Source organism: Cucurbita pepo, chromosome 13 (assembly GCF_057944985.1).
Source record: "Cucurbita pepo subsp. pepo isolate OVF chromosome 13, ASM5794498v1, whole genome shotgun sequence".
Classification (NCBI taxonomy): Eukaryota; Viridiplantae; Streptophyta; class Magnoliopsida; order Cucurbitales; family Cucurbitaceae; genus Cucurbita; species Cucurbita pepo.
In genome coordinates, this window is record NC_141810.1 from 2,764,597 (window position 1) to 2,782,665 (window position 18,069).

General features: G+C 32.5%; 2 protein-coding genes across 3 annotated transcripts; one reads left to right on the forward strand and one right to left on the reverse strand.

Annotated features, from left to right (window-relative positions):
• Positions 1 to 5,926: 5,926 nt before the first annotated feature.
• LOC111808514 (adenine phosphoribosyltransferase 3) lies at positions 5,927 to 9,302 on the forward strand. Of its 2 annotated transcripts, XM_023694550.2 has the most exons (6): positions 5,935 to 6,108; positions 6,308 to 6,418; positions 6,806 to 6,898; positions 7,959 to 8,108; positions 8,536 to 8,594; positions 8,977 to 9,210. In XM_023694550.2, exons 1-6 carry the CDS (start codon positions 6,027 to 6,029, stop codon positions 9,028 to 9,030), a joined length of 549 nt encoding a protein of 182 aa, XP_023550318.1. In that variant the 5' UTR covers positions 5,935 to 6,026; the 3' UTR covers positions 9,031 to 9,210. The 2 variants fall into 2 exon arrangements, with proteins under 2 accessions (XP_023550317.1, XP_023550318.1); XM_023694549.2 differs by lacking the exon at positions 8,536 to 8,594 and having other exon boundaries at positions 5,927 to 6,108; positions 8,977 to 9,302.
• A 1,002-nt stretch (positions 9,303 to 10,304) lies between these two features.
• Positions 10,305 to 11,463, reverse strand: LOC111808515 (uncharacterized). Its single transcript, XM_023694551.2, has one exon. It carries the CDS (start codon positions 11,290 to 11,292, stop codon positions 10,417 to 10,419), a length of 876 nt encoding a protein of 291 aa, XP_023550319.1. The 5' UTR covers positions 11,293 to 11,463; the 3' UTR covers positions 10,305 to 10,416.
• Positions 11,464 to 18,069: the final 6,606 nt, after the last annotated feature.

The following is an 18,069-nucleotide window of genomic DNA, read 5'->3' on the forward strand; positions in this document are numbered from 1 at the left end:
AATGATAATAACATTTATATTTTACACAACTTGATACTCATCTTAGTTGTTAAGATGCTATAATTCATGGTCGGTCAACATAATAGAGTTTTGATGCAAGTTATTCAATTTTACAATAATGTAGTACATTCAAGACAATAAAATTTAAGATTTTAATGTAATGTCTCCTAGAGGATTTCCATCAAAAGTTCTCCCAAGCAATGGAAGACTACAAATTCATAAAAATCGAGACTCAAAACCCAAACTCCACCTAGTTCAGAATTAGATAAAAAAATAATAATAATTCGGTTAAGGCCAACCAAGTACGTGACCTTACTATCAGCATGGTCATTGTTGTTGACACATTTCTCGTGGTTCTGCACGTGTTATATATTTGATACGTGTGAATTTTTTATGAAATGATATGACTATGATATGATATGTGATTGGTATGATAACTCTTACAGTATGATGTGTTCAATGATATGTTTGAGATAGGATACGAGAAGTTTGCGATAAACGTAATGTAACGATTGTGTTATATGATTGTTATGATATGTTATGGTGTGATATGTGGAAGGCAGACACGAGTTGTGTTATATGATTGTTGTGATATATGATATGGTATGATATGTACATGATGAGAATTGTTATGTCTAGAAGCATGGAAATGTTATGATATGACATATGTATGTAATATGAATGATATGATCTAATTGACATGCAAAACGACGAACCAACATGAAATACAACCCCGATATATACATGAAAGATATGATAAATGATATGACAAAATGATATGATATGATATGAAGGAAGACGCTAGCAGGGTTATAATAAATGATAATGAAAATGGAAAAATGTTGGGACATCGTGCATCATTATGTGCTCATGCATTAGGGGATATCTCTTATCCTTGACGATAGTACGGACGTGTACGCTACGAGACAGGAGAACTGTCATTATGTTTATCATAAGGCTTTCGTAACGGTCGCTATTCCTAACGGGTGTCCGGCATCAATAGCTACCAGAGAATGCTCGCCCGACTAGAAAGGGGTCCAGGAGGTGTGCGAACCGACTGGTGGGTTCATACTCGCAAGTGTGAAACGTGTGTAGGGAAATTAAGTACACATCCAATTTCTCATTAAGATAGCCACTATAGGAAATAGACTGTTATGATAGGTCTCATTCATGAAATTGTATGTATTTGCATTTTATTCGATAGGAGGGTCGCTTACTAAGTATTTCTTAAAATACTCCAGCTATGTGCTACTCTTATTTTCCCGGTAAAGGCAAGGCATCCTTGTACGGCTAACAACGACATCGCAAGTCGAGACCATGACACATGCATAGGGTAGTTGTATTTATTTTCTTAGACTTAGGTTAGAATATGGTATTTTTAATCTTAACGGTTATTTATTTCATTTAGTATTTCGTTTTGTCGTTTTAAAGATGTTTTCGAACACGTAAGTCCATAACAGTGTTTCATGAGTTTATGTTTCATGAATAAGTTTAAACGCTTATTTCTGCATAGAAATGATTACGTTATGATGACGGTAGTGACTCTAGGTAGGTAGAAATCTAGGGTCGTTACACCTCCCCTATATCTTAAACTGATTTATTTTGAAAACACCTAAACTAAATCGTTACTAGAATCTTCGGGCATTAAATTATGAGATTGAAAAAATAACAATAATTATAATACTTAGGTTTGAAGTTCACTAGTAACGGCAATGGGACCAAGCTATAATATTTAGAACATATGGTTCACGACATATTTTTTAGTAACTCTAAAATTTAATGCGTTTGTGTGTTTGTTTTTTTATATACCCTTAATTACTTTTTTGCCCCTCCTAATTTGGGACATAAATATCACTTATCAATGCTCAATTATGGCATACAAATGTAACACATGTATACTTCTTGAAATTTAACGACCATGGAGGGTATTGGCGTAATATGGACCCGTAGCTACTTCTACGATTCCTCCTAGACAATTAAATATATTAGTACGAGGAGAAAGTATTTGCTTGTTATATCATTTACATTCTTCGTCTTGATTTTAAAATCTTTATTATTGTAAAAATTAATAAATACACACAAAAACGATGTTTATGTTACATGTTATGTCTTAAGACTTTTGTGCTTGTGTTATGTCACTTATTTGGTTGTTGTTGGATGAAAGTCCCCCGTCCGGCTAGGAATGATCATGGGTTTATAATCAAATAATACTATCTCTATTGGTATGAGGTCTTTTGGGGAAGTTCAAAGCAAACCCATGAGAGCTTATGTTCAAAGTGGACAATATTATACCATCGTGGAGAGTCGTATTCATCTAATATGGTATCAGAGCCATGCAGCCATGTCAATAGAATCCTGAGACATACTTTGTTCGAGGGGAGGTGTTGGATGAAAGCCCCACATTGGCTAATTTAGGGAATGATCATGGGTTTATAATCATAACAAAGCCATGAGAGCTTATGCTCAAAGTGGACAATATCATACAATTATAACTTTCTTGTTGTTATTCATGAAAGTTATGTTATGAAAGAATAGATGTGGTACGTATACGAGCCTGCTTGGGGGTCCATGCACGTGTGTGTGTCGTGTATAGAGGAATATTACACATCTAATTTGGTCCGACTGAAAGATGAGACTAAGTCCATGATGATGATGAAAATGATAGGTCTCGAACATGATTGTATATCGTTGCATTTACTAACCCCACTTATTGAGTATTTCTTAAAATACTAACATGTTACTCTTATTATTAAAGATAAGACACCATTATATAAACATTAAATATTCTTAATTTTCAAAATAATAAGGTTAGGTCGAATTGTAACCCTATTAAACCGAAAAAAATAAATTTGATAACCCTTAAGGTTTAAAAATATGTCTACCTAGGGAGGTTTCCATACTTTTTTAAGGAATGTTTCGTTCAATCTCATAATTCACCTGGGGTCAGCGTCCTTGCTGGTACACCACCATGTATCTAATTTTGATACCAATTGTAACCGTCCAAGCTCACTCCTAGCAGATATGGTCCTTTTTTAGCATTCCCCAAGATTTTAAAGTGCGTCTTCTAGGAAAATATTTTCATGTTCTTGTACAAAATGTTCCGTTTTCATCTCCAACCAATTTGAAATCTTAGGTGTCGATAGCTCAATTTGTTCAATCAAGTTCATTCCTTGCAAGAGGAGAAAACCATTATAAGAGATGAGATGAAAGTTCTCTTAGAACATTTTATCTCAAACGGTTGAATACGTGAAATTTAAATTTTTCAAAAATTGTTGAACATCGTCATTATACTTTTGTTGGTATAATATTATTGTTTTTATTATGATATTTTATAATATTTTGTTCTGAAAATGATCTTTTTCTATTACAAGTGGAATAAATTTTAAAAATAAACAAATACTAGAATCCAATCTTTTTAAGAAAATCTCTGTTCGATCTCTATAAAAATGAATAATTTATTTTGCAAAAATGAGAATTGAAATAAGTGACCAATGGAGATGGAAAAACCTATCCATCTTATTGGATACGACTCCAAACATTTTATTTTAAAAATCCAAAAATCAAAAACAAAATATTCACAAAAGGAAGCCTAAAATATTAATAAATTACACCTTTTGAACGAAAAGTCTCGAAGAAAACAAGAAAACATAAAGCATTAAGTAAAAGGAAAAAGAGAATCTGATAATCACACTGCACTTTGAAGAAGGTATTCAAGCAAACAATAATAGCTCCTTAAAACACAAAGAAGAGGAAGATCCAGTCTTTTCTTTCGGAAACTAAAACTTTTATCACCCACTACCATCTTTTATCGGGTATCTCAAAATTCACTCTAAACTAAAGAAACGATAGGTCTGATCCAATGATATAAAAATTCTAGCGAGTAGGTTAGATACAAATTAGGTTGGAGACAAGATTACGAGGATAATGAAGTGATTGATATAAAAAGGTATGATTTTTGATGTGTTTAAGGAAAATAAATAAGAATAGGTAGATAAGTGAGGTAATGAGAGAAAGTAGGGACAAGAAGATCTTAGAGAGCAATCTTCCAAGATCTCCCATTTCTCAACCTACTCATCACTCCCATCTTCATCAATTCCCTTCATCTTTGGGCCACCTACCCCCTATATAACCCTCCCTATACCCTATACTTTATCTCCCTAACCCTCCCGGGGCCATTCCTAACCCTCCCTAACCCTCCCGGGGCCATTCTCCCACGGTCGGTTTTACTTATGTAGAAAGAATTACACGATATTTGTAACAACACGTCTGTCTAAATTGGTTCACTTATAAAAGTTTAAGATTTAAATTCATACCTAAAGGAAAAAAAGAAGATGGGGTGACAAAAAGTACAAGTTGGTGAAGTTATTAGTTGATGTCGGCGGTGTGTGTGTGGGTTTATTGCTATGTAATAAATAAACGGAATGCCGACAGTTGGGAGAGTGTCGGTCTGAACTTCAGCAGCCACTCTCATTAACAACACACTCCCATTTGTTATCTTCACATATTCTATTCAATCATTATTAAAAATCTCACCTTTTTTTTTTTTATAATTTTTTTCTAAATTAAATATATTATTATACATTTCTCAAATTTCAATTTATGAGTAGGCACGTCATGGGTTGAGTTAGAGAAATCTTTTGGATCAACTCGAAATTTCGATGGTGACTCGAATAATCGAACTATAGTTCAAAATTTAACCCAATTCAACCGAGTTAGATTGTATCGTCTAATTGTTAATTATTTTTTTTTTAAATTGTAATAAGAAAAGAAATAAAGGGGCTGAAAAAAATATGGATCGTACAAAATGGCTATGTCCAATGGCATCCACCTCCACTACTTCTGGTCTGCTCTTTCAGACAAACCAAGTGGATCATTACAACTCGACCAAAAAAAAAAAAAAAAAAACATTTTTCGTTGTTTTAATTTTAAAATAATTAAAAACAAACTAAGTGGACCAAATTTATTCTAATTTTATTATTATTTATTTTTTTTTTTTTACAGTTTTGAATTTAATTTCAAATGGTGATTTGAGATGGAAACAAATGTTTAAATTTGTCGTTGAAAATTAGAATTTATGATTTGAAATAGACTATTCATATAAGGATTCAAATTTTCCCGTGATTGATTTTACTTGCACGTAATAAACTAATTATATTTATTGGATTGAAAAATTGAACGAAAATTTGATTGTGGATGTCGCCAAATTTTATTTTAAGAACATAGTCATTATAATCTTATATATATATATATTTTAAAATCTAAATTTTAACTTGGCCTATGAATATAATATCTATTTATTTTATATCTAAGTCATTCAATGGTACTTCAAGTCTTAAAATATTATTCACGAGTGGATAAAGGGCTAATAGAATAATATATCATATCCTATTTAGATGGTACGAAGATTAAATTCAAAATTCGAAAGAAGTTGAAGGACTAAGAACGTTCTAGAAGAAGAATATCGTCGGGATCTTCTTTACAGTTATTTTTTAACTGATCCTAATTTTTATAGTCAGATTTCGATGAGGATGATCAAATCCTGTTGGTGGGATTAATGATCCTAAGAGGAAAACCACTTTCCCAAATTTGAATAATAAAATGAACACTAAAGTGGAGATGATATGTTGGGATTTTGTATGATACTACCAAATTGCACATGGTGGATAAGAACCAAGTTTAGGCAGCTGCATGTTGCTATTATATTTAATGTGTGTATACATATATATAGTCACAAAATAATATCACCCCGATTTGAAAGCAACTTTTAGATTCTCGTATTAAAACATAACAAACAACTTAGTTTAAAAATAAAGTTACATCCTTTTTTTGAATTTTTACTCGAGATTTTAAAATAACATTTGTGTACTAAGAAGAGATTTTCATATTTTTATAAGTAGGAACAATCAAGAAAGTGACCATTTTTCCATCTTATTTAAGCCCAAATCCCCTCTCTGTTTCTTCTGTCTCTTCGACCCATTTCCCTTTCTTTGAGCTGCCGTCTTTCACCCACCCATTAAGGGACAACAATGTCAGCTTACAAAGACGAGGATCCTCGCATCCATGGCATCAGGACTAAGATACGTGTTGTGCCTAATTTCCCTCAACCAGGTTTGCCCATCTTCATATTTCTTTAAAACCCTTGCTCTGTTTTCTGAAACTCCATGGATTTACGGCATGTGTCGGCCAATTGAAGTTATTTGTCAAATGGATTCTGGGTTTTGTTCTTTTTAAGGATGGAAGATTTGGGATGTTTTTTCCTAACCCTTTTCTTTTTGTTTCAATGGGTTTTGTCCCCTATTATTTCCAGGTATCATGTTCCAAGACATAACCACTCTGCTACTCGACCCCAAAGCATTCAAAGATACTATTGATTTGTTCGTCGAGCGATTCAAAGGGAAGAACATTTCAGTTGTTGCAGGTGAAAAGGAAATAAAAGAAATATTCTTTATTTACTTTTTCCTTTTTCCTTTTCCATTTTTGAGTAAAGATTAATGTATTCTTGCTTTGATGACGATGATCCATTTTTTGATTGCCCTGAAGATGGCGGGGTCCATTTTTTTTTTTCAAGAAAAGTAGCTTTAAATGATGCAAAAACGCCCTCATTGCATGAATTTCCGGTTGTTTTCTTATAATGCTTTTGGTACTTATTAATCATTGATGAATGGAAGTGACTGTGGGTTTTGGGAGTGATTCTTTGTCTGATTATGAGCTTTGTTAGTGGGCTGTGTCAATGAATGTTGGCTATGGCCATTGGTTTTTTACCTCATCAGCTAATATTGGCTCTCTCTCTAATGTTGGTTGGCAGGAATTGAAGCTCGAGGTTTCATATTTGGCCCTCCCATTGCTTTGGCTATTGGAGCAAAATTTGTTCCTTTAAGGAAACCGAGGAAGCTACCTGGTAATCATGTATACATGTTATGCTCTTAATTAAGTGTTCTCTTCCTCCCTCTGGCACAGACATGTCTATGATCTAGAAAACTCTTCCCCCTTAGAGTTCTGTTTTTGTAATATGTAACACATACATGAGATGATCTTCACACTCCTTTTCTTGGGTTCATGTGATTTCATGCATTATACTGATACTTTCACGGGCATTAAGTTTTGCAACAGTCCAAGTCCATCGCTAGTAGATATCGTCCTTTTTAGGTTTTCCCTTTCGGGCTTTCCCCTCAAGGTTTTTAAAACGTGTCTACTAGGGAGGAGTTTCTATGCCCTTATAAAGAATGTTTTGTTCTCCTCCTCAACCGATGTGGGATCTCATAATCCACCTCCCTTCAGGGCCCAGCGTCCTCACTAGCACATCGCTCGATATCTAGCTCTGATAACAACTATGACGGCCCAAGCCCACCGCTAATAGATATTGTCTTTTTTGAGCTTTTTCTTTCGGGCTTTTCCTCAAGATTTTTAAAACATGTCTACTAGGAAGAGGTTTCAACTATTAAAGAATGTTTTGTTCTTCTCTCCAACCGATGTGGGATCTCACGATCCACCCTCTTCAGGGCTCAGCGTCCTCGCTGGGACTCGTTCCTCTCTCCAATCGATGTCGGATCTCACAATCCACCCCCTTCAAGGCCTAGTGTCCTCGCTGGCACATTGTTCGGTGTCTAGCTCTGATGCCAACTATAACGGCCCAAGCCCACTGCTAGCGGATATTGTCCTCTTGGGGCTTTCCCTTTTGGGTTTTCCCTCAAGATTTTTAAAACACGTCTGCTAAGGAGAGATTTTCACACCCTCTCAACCGACGTGGGATCTCACAAGTTTTCACTTGGCTTAACCTTTTTCTTCCTCCAAGTTTCTCCTTATACCATCAAGAGAAAGTGGTTGTTCTTGTTAGTACTTAGACCTTTCATATTCCACTTAGAATACATGCTTGCAGCATTAGTTGATTCATCTTAAATGCTGGATAATTTTTTCCTTGTGTATCAATAATGAATTTCATTCAACTATCTCCATACCAGGAGAAGTTATTTCTGAAAAATACACATTAGAATATGGAAGTGATTGCCTGGAGATGCACGTTGGAGCTGTCAAACCACACGAACGGGCCTTAGTGGTGGACGACTTGATTGCCACAGGTGGCACCCTTTGTGCAGCCATGAATTTACTTGGTGAGCTACCTTTGATATTGTCATACAAGCTACGTACGTATTTTTGTATTTTATCCACTAAACTATACTTAGATTGACATATCCGTCCGAGACTATCATTTTGGGTCGAGATTAGATGCCTTTGTTTTGTTTGATATGAAGTCTAAGCCCCATTGAGCCCTGAAGCTTTAGTAAAAAGACAGTGCATAAACAGAGATTCTGTACTTGCTGCAGAATTTGTCTGTTTCAGGAAACAAACCAAATAATTGATGTTATAGTTCAAATCAGCCGACTCTAGTGAGCTTATATGATGAAACCTGGACATGAAACCAAATAGTTCATCGTTTTTAAGGAATTTCAGAACCTTAACTGCTGCTCATTCTGTTGTCTGGTGAGCTATGTCAGAAAAATAAACATGTTTTTGTAATCTAAATGTTTTGTTTTTCAGAACGTGTTGGAGCTGAAGTAATTGAATGTGCTTGCGTCATTGAATTGCCAGATTTAAAGGTGTGCTTGATTCTTCAAACTCCTCTTGTTTATGGCTAATAAGTCCAAAGTAGGTGCAATAGTTAGTCAGATTTCATCGTTCTTCTATCTGTCGGATTAGACAAATCACGCCATTAGATTTATGACAGTGATAGAGAAATGTTGGACTTCTTAGATAGTCACGTACGATTAAGACAAACACGTCATTAAAATTCTGTTTGAAATGACTTTCCAATTGCTTAAATATCCTATTTTTAACACTTGAAAGCTCGTTTTAAGCACTTGAATAGCCATTCCAGTATGGCTAAGTGAATTGAACCAAATTTACTACTGGGTCGATAAGCTTCAAGAGTTATCTCAATGATCATATGTTTGTATATGAACTGTTGTGTTGATGATGCAGGGTCGGGAGCGGTTGAACGGGAAGCCATTGTTCGTGCTAGTAGAGTACCATTAACTCGAGCCAATGTGACAAAAACAAACCACCATCATCCCTTTCAACCTCTACCCCACATCCAAGAAAGAAAGGAAAAGACAGGAGAATCTGTTCAAATGCCATTTTCACTGACCAATGATTTGGTAGTGAGTTTGGGTAGGAGCCTTACACCATTCAATAGTGAAAAGGGCTATTCTGATAGATATGCTTGTAGTTGAACACTGTGCTCTTTTACCCTGTTTTTCTAGTTGAAAACAAACTTAATATTTTGAATTAGAAAGTGTTTCATTCAATCAACACAACGTCGAGTTGAGTTGAGTTTCGATCGAGAACGAACAAAGGGATGATGAAACTAATTGGGTTGCTTTAATGCATAGAACTTTGGTTGAAAGGAATCATGGATGTGGAATGTGAAGCTGAAGATTATATTGTTTAAAAAAGACAGTGAAATGGCAACATCTGTTTTAGTTAACATGTTCATTTTGTGTCAAAGGAAAGGAAAGGAAAGCAAGGTTTTGCCATTACCAGCGTGACTTGCGCTACACCTAACACTCCCATTTCGAATTTGGATTTCAAGATCAACACAAACACCCTATCAACAAAGTCCCTGTCTCCATCTCGCTAGTCGCTACCCAACAATGAAATTAGTTCCTAATGATTGATAGTTGTTAGTTATTTTATCGTAATTTGACAATAGTAGAAATGTTTTTAACGTAGAGAAACACAAAGTTGTGTGAAAATGTAACCAAACATTATCGTCAGTGTCATTTTGTAACATCCCACCTCTGTTAGAGAGAGGAACGAAGTATTCTTTACCAGGGTGTTTCGTTGAAACTTTTTCTTAGCGTTTTAAAACCTTCAGAAAAGCCCAAAAGGAAAAACTCAAAAAGAAGTTGGACTCTTACAAATTGTATCATAGCCAAACACTGACCAATGTGCAAGTGAGAAGGCTTAACTCCAAATGGTGGATTGAGCGGTCCCACATCAATCGAAAATGGTAACGAGTGGCAACAAGGACCCCATTGTGAGATCTATAAATAAGGTTAAAGTTATGGAATTGGAATATAATTTACCAAATTCTAAGGAATAAATGCCATAAATTTTGCATTAAAATAAATATATTATAAATACACAAAAAATAATTAACATTTAATAATAACAAAACAAGAACCGTAAATATTGGTTAATTAGCATTTATCAACACAATTTTAACATAACCACACATTAAATTGACGAATTTAAAAGAAAAAAAAAAGACCCAAAAAAGGAGAAAAATTGTGTGGATAAATGCTACATAATCAAAGATGAAATTCAAAATATTACCATTTCATCTATAAAAAAAAAACCCAAAATATTAAAAAAAAAAATTATAATAATGTTTTTGCATTTTAAAAAAAATATATATTTTTACAATTTGTAAATGATGAGAAAACAAGGGAGAACCGCACGCGAGTCCAACACCAATAACTCGCCGTTATCCCCACTCACTGAGTCGACTCCAACTCCGTCTTCCATAAACGGGTCGGGTTTCATCACTTGTTTTGACACCCGACCGGCGATTACCCGACATACCAACATCGCCCTTCTCCCTCTCCCTCCCCCACCGTTCTCGTGGGCCACTCCGCTACCGGCGAAAGTACAAATTGCTGCTACCGATGACGACCCTTTCACTCCAGGGAAGCTCCACGCGCCGCCGTATCCATCGTATTTTGCGCAGTCGGATGTTGGACCCATGCAATGAAACCTCATTACCTCGTTCCCATCAGCGACGCAACGGGCATTCTCCTCGTCGGCGGGACATCCCATCGCCGCTTTATCTTTGACCATTTCGCGATACTCTTCAAACCGAGCCACCGTCTTGGACCCATTCTGGACCTTGAAAATCATCTCGATCCGACCCGTAAACGCCTTCGGGCTCCAGCTAGTGTGGAAGATTATCTCAACCACGCTCCGGGAATGGTGCCCCTCCGGCAACTCCGAAAGCGCCGGAAAGATAAGATCGTCGGCCCTAATTATCGGACGAGACGAAACGCTCGTTCTCGGCCGGATGCAGGGACTCAAACCGGGTTCCGATTTCAAGAGTCTCGGGTTTTTGGGAACCGGTTTTTTCTCCGGTGGCGAGTGATTGGGGTTCTTTTTCTTGGATTTGGTGGTTTCGACGACGTCTTTGAGGCTCTGAACGCTCTTCCGGCAACTGGCGCTGGGGATTAGATTTTTAGGGGTTGGATGATAAACGTCTTGGAAGGCTCTGGATTTGCAGTGAAGTGATTTGACCCACGCCATAAACGGAGCTCAATGAAACACCGCCGTCGTCGTTGCCGGAGATTCGCCGGAATTTTTTTTTTTCTCTCTGGAAAAAGAAAAAGGGTCAAGTTGGGTATTGGGTCTGTCTCATTCTCCGTCGCTCTGTGTAAAAGAAGTGGAAACGGAAGGAACACTCGCAGGCGCCATAATAAATGGAGCCTTTTATTCACTACACCTCTGCACCCATCTCCAAATGACTAAATTGCCCCTCATCTCAATTTTTCTTTTTTCTTTTTCTTCTAATTATATTAAAATTTCGGGTTTAATTTATTAATTAATTTATTTTCAAATTCAATAACTACGGCAATTTTAATCTTTTATTTTTCTTATTTTGTTTTTTTAAATTTGTTGATTTAAGTTGAAGTTTAAATTTGTAAGTAATTTTTTTGATAAATTTTAAATATTTCAATTTCTTATAAGACATAAAATTCACATTTTTAAATTTTATGAAAACAAATTAAAAAAAAATTATCAACTAAACTTAAAATTTAATCTTTATTATTTTATTAAATTAATTATATATCACTTGAAAATAAAATAGATTTTGTAAATCAATATACAAAATTAAGTGTATATTTATATTTATTTATTTATTTATTATTGTTTTGGTGATGGTCTTATCTTTAGCCACGTGGACCGGTCTGATTTTCTCTAGCAGAGGAGAACAAAAAGAAATAAGTTTTGTTTTTCAGAGGCTTTTGTGGTCCCCACTTTCTTTTTTTTTTTTTTTTTTTTCTCTTTACCGTTGGATTCATTTGGATCCACATGATTAGGTATTGATGGTGATTAACGTTAGGCCCTAATCGCACTTGATTATAACTCTTAATCTCGAATTATTTTATTTTTAAAAAAATTAAATTTACACCTTTTTCAAATTTATGTATAATAAATTTGAGAAATTTAAAACACTTAAAACCCTAAAAGTTAAAATTTTAATTTTGATGAATTAAAAAATTAAAACGGATCTTATTTTTAATTTATTATTATACGTTTTGTTTTGAGAGTGCAAACAAATTAATTATAATTAAGCTCATTAATTTTATTTTCTCTTCCCCTTTCTCTCTCTATTCAATAATATTTAATTTCCATCAATTTCATTCTCTTCGGTTAACAAAATTGACCGTAAATAAATACATATTTTTTTTTATAAATATATTCATAATTAATTTTGTGATGCTATTTTGTCTATTTTCTCCACTAGAAAAATCTTTTTCGATGTGACACATCAAAAGAATTATTTTTTATAATAAAAATTTTAAATCTGGTCCAGCCGATATGATTGGCCAAAAAATACTTCATTTTTAAATATATATATTTGGATTTTATTTATTTATTTATTTATTTATGATATTGTGGGGGTGGTTTTAATTTTTAATTTTTTTATTTAAAAAAAAAAAGGATTTTTATGGGATGAAATGAAATGTATGCGTGGATGTTGGAATTTGAGCTATTAGACAGAGAATTGAATTTGAAACAAAATTGGTCAACTGAGTTTGAGGAGACAAACACTTTAATTTCGCATTTATGTCTCAAACCCCACTTCCCACTTCCACTTCTTTTTCAATTGTAACTTTAACCACCTACTTCTTTCTTACTTACTTTAAAAAAAATTACCATAAAAGTTACTTTTATCATTTTACCTCCCTAACTAGGTCATACATGTTTCGTCGATTTAGGTGGTGAGGAGTTAAATTACGATGTAGGCAAGAATAGAAAATACGTAGTGATGGATGAAGATGAATACAATAAACTAGTCGTAGATAGCTTTGTCGGTCCCTTCGAGGGTCTTATGATGTTAGAGATGAAAAGGATCGGGATTTTGATTATAAAGTCGTACACTCACTACAACAAATGGAGGACAAAGTGAACTTGGTAATAATAAGAAATAAAACGAACGACAAACAAATATTGATAACTAATTTGAAAATACCTATGTATATATATATCAAATTTTGATGAATTACATAATACCATGAGAAAATTAGACATAAGTGATTTACTTAAGCTAATTACTAAAACATTACGAGGCTATATGAATATGTTACTATGTAGATAATAGTGATGAGTTTACTAGCTTACCCTTAACTGTGAATTGTCAAGATGGGCCCTCATAATACTCTATTGACGTGTATATGAATGATATGATGCAGGGATGATTGGAGATCCATAATCATGAACAGTCAAGACATGACCCACATTGGTATCAGATGATGAGTTGATAGATGAGCATCAAAGGGCTAGATGACGAGAATCAATGAACTTCAAGGAGTACCCACGAGCTAGATTAGGAAGAGTGAGGGTATTTTCGTCCTTTGATGGGCTATATGTATATATATATATATATATATATATATATATATTGAGGAATCTTCCATGGAAATTTGAATTAGGGAACGGGAGGGGAGAGAAAAGAATAGAATAGAAGAATAGAAGCTTTGTAGAGAGAGAGAGAGAGAGAGAAGCACTGAAATTTAAACTATTGAGTCTTAGGAGGGAAATTAATTGTGTTGTTTGAATTAATTAATTAAATTCATATTAGGTTATTATTATTGGCATAGGCATAGGGTGTGGGATTTACAAAGCTCAAATTTAATATAATAACCTACAAATTAATTGCATCAAAATTAAATAAAAGGGTTTGGAGACCATTGCATTGAGATAATCAAACTCCATAATTATTTGAAATTAATGATTATGTTTTTCTTTTCTCGTTTAATTATTATTATTCAATATCTTTTCATTAATTTTTCTAAATTCTTAGCTACAAATTTCACGTTAGAGCACCTTATCTCTACTGAATCAGCCAACCTTATCTCTACTGAATCTGTTTTTAGGGTACCCTAAAACAAAAATCCATTTTCGAGTTAAGAACCCTAATCCAGCCAACTACTTTCGTAAATTCAAATCAAAACCCATTTTCAAACAGAAAATCTTAACAAAAAAAAAAAAAAAAAAAAAAAAAAGAATGAGGGAGCGGGGGCTTTCACGTGTTCTAATCCTCTGAGCTATAAGTCTCACCTTGTCTCCACTGAATCTGTTTATAGGGTACCCCACCTTGTCTCCACTGAATCTGTTTATAGGGTACCCTAAAATAAGAACTCATTTTCGAGTTAAGAACCTTAATCCAGCAACCACCTTCGTAAATTCAAACCAAAACCCATTTCCAAATAGAAAATCTTAATCTCATAGGTCATTATAAATATCACTTGTAATTAGATTAGAAAAAACAAAAAGGAAAGAGAGAGCAGGGGCTTTTGACAGCCTTTGGTGTCACGCCTGCACCCACAAATCTAATTTCAATTCAAACTTTGGTTTTTACCACATTCAAACTTACCATTTCCCCTTTTTCTATTCCTACTTTTTTTTACCCTTTTTTACCTCAGACATTGGTAATTATATAATGATAATAATTATGTAACATTAAATATACGAAAACCTATAGCATCAATTAAGGGACCTTCATGGAGTTGACCTTTGACCATAAACTTTGAGTTAAATTATTATAACATATATATATAAATTCAAACCCTAAGCTTAAAATATTTAAATAAAGTGTTCGGTTTTGCAATACACGCTAAGATATTTTATGTATGATTTTATTTTCATACCAGGGGAATGAAATAAATAAATAAATAATATGAAATAATTATCGATCAAGAAAATGTAATTTAAAATAGTTTGTAAAATATATTCAACAAAGAAGCTTCAGTTGGAAGTATGATTTTGGATCTTAAGCAATTATAACAATATCATTACTTCTAATTATTCAAATCATAATACTAATTAAAAGAAAAACAACATTATTTTAATTTTTATTATTCTCTTGTTTTGATGCTCCTTTATCAATGCCACATTTTGTGGTGAATAATTCTATTTTATTATATTCTTAAATTATTATTATTTTTAATTAATATAAATTATTTCAGAGTAATGAGATGAATAAAAGGTGTGTTTTCAATTTATAAGACAAAAAAGTGTTTAAATATGTTTTTTTTTTTAATTTAAGAATATATTTTAAAAATTAATTCATTAGGTGAAGAGTAATTTTCATACAATAATTTTATTATTATTATTATTATTATTATTCAAGTTTTGTTTTTTAATATATAGTATACATTATCTTGATAATATTTTATGTAACAAATAACATCGAACTTAAGATATTGAATTTGACTATTTGTAATATTATATATTGGATAGAAAAATAATCAAAATAAAATTAATAAATATGAAAATAATAATAAGTTGGTAGATAATAGTATAAAGTTTGGTAGAAAATGGTAGGAAGCATATAGATGTTTGGTAGGTTTGCAACTTCATTTATCAATGTATGATGTTTACCTCTCATCAACCACTTCCCTGTCAAACCGTTGCTTCAATAACTTCTATGATTGAGCTTGTTAGTATATGATAACTCTCATTTGAATGTGATCTCGGATCATTCATGTATCCCTCATTTATATGCATGTCATGTACCCACTAGCTCCTCAGAATTGCTCTCAGTAGTAAAAATAAGATCGTTACATTCAACCATAAACACTTTACAAGCATTCACTACGTCAGCCCTTGCACCAGAGCATTCCACCAATTTTTGGAGATGCCTACGTCTTTATTAGAATATTACCATACAAATTGCAAATGATATACGATTGGTCAATAACTCAAAGAATACATAAACTTATAACGATAATTTGTAAATGAATGAAGAATATAAGTATAGATAACATGTGGTTTTGTCTTAAAATCACATGGAATTTAGGCAATGTTTGGAAACATGGAATATTATTGGCTGTCATTTTCTCTCTAATTTTGGAGACATTCATCAATTTGTTTAGTGTATAAAAAGAAATCCAAACTTATGAGTTGTCTCTTTGTTGCTTTCACAAAAATTCACATTAATTTAATTTTTATCGTCTTATACATTTTATATTGTAGTAGGAATGTAAACATGGTCTCACGTTAATACAAATTTTTCATAAGAACAAATAAAAATAATTAATAATAATGTGAGATCTCATATTGATCGGAAAAAGGAACAAAACTCTTTTATTTTTCAACTCGGGTTACTTTGTTAATGATATTATTGTTGATTTTTTTTCCTTTTTTAGGTCACTTTTTATTTTTAATAATCTTTCATTTATGTTGATCATTATGTTTATGAATATTATAGATATATTTATATTTATATATAAAAAGAGAAATTTATGGGGTGAGTGAGGAATGGATTGGGGTTGGGGCGAGGCTCGGGGCTCCTCGATCCATTCCCTATTCCTCAACGCATTTAAGGGTCGAGTCTCCACAAGCCACGGCTCATTCAACCCATTTAAGGGTAAGTCAAATAGACATCTCTAATGATTAAATTATATACAATGGCCAATCATTACTATTTAAATTTAATTAATATATTGAAATTAAATTAAAATGGTGAAATTAGAGTTCTGGTTAAAAAAATCTAAATTAAAATCCCCCATTTGGATCATGCAGATGGGCCTTCAAGCTGGCCCATTGGGCTTTCATATACAATTGGGCCTTTAACTTTCACTGATAGAGAGATACAAAGTTTTTCACTGGGCTTGGTTCTATTAAGGAATTAATACAATTAATTAAAAAAGTACATTATAATAATTGGGAAAAATAGAATATCTACTTGTACTTAATCAGCATATTATAAATTATAATTTTTTTTAATTAAAAAAACAATTATTAGATTTGTTTGTGTTAAGGTACATAAATTATATGTAATAATACCAATATAATAAAAACAAATTAGAATAAATTATTGGTTTTATTTAATTATTAGATTTCAAAGAGTATTCTAATTAGAATCTAAATGTCTTTCTCAAGTACACGACATTGACCCCCAACTCAATTTTATAATATAATTAAATTATTATTCAGCAAATAAAACATATTATGGTTAATAAAGTACTTTTTTAATTAACAAAAATAAATGGGGCCATCTCATAATTTAATTTAACAAAAATAAATTAATTATGTAAACTTGGATAATGTGATAAAATTGTTGGAGTTAAAATAAAAATAATTTATATTTCCTATTTTTAGATATTTTATTTCAAACCATTTTACCAAAAACTTTAAAGATTTAAAAATAAAAATTAATGGTGGGCTGAAACACTGAGGTTACGACACGAACTTCTGAATTTTTTTTTTTTTACCTCCCTACCTCAATTTTACCCATTTAAACATAGTTCAACTGATTTCTTTTTATCGGAAATATATATTTTATTCAGTAGAGCTATGCTCATATAGTAACTGGTTAAAACATATATCCACGATTAAAAGGTCATGTTCGATTAAAATATTCTTAACTCAATTATTTAAAAGTACTCATAATTTTTATTCAAAAACAATGGTAAATATTTTTTTTTATAATTTTTTGAAAATTTTATCAATATTATTAAAATTTTAAAAAATTTATCAATATTTTTTTTTAATAATGTTATTTTTATTAGTCAACATTCACACTATTAGCATCCATTGAATCACGTGCATGTGTGGAAAAATCTGAATCCAAAAGGACAAAATTCCAAAACCCTAAAAGTATTGAGAAAAAAAAAATATATAATAATTTCAAAATCTAATAATTTTGCACCACAAAAATTATGGCATCTGGTAACACCAAAAAACAGAAAATATTTAATTAAAAAAAAATGAAAATATTTAGGGTGCTTTATGTAAAAGCAAGAAAATAATAACAAAAGGAGTAAATTCTATAAGGACAACACATTTATAAAT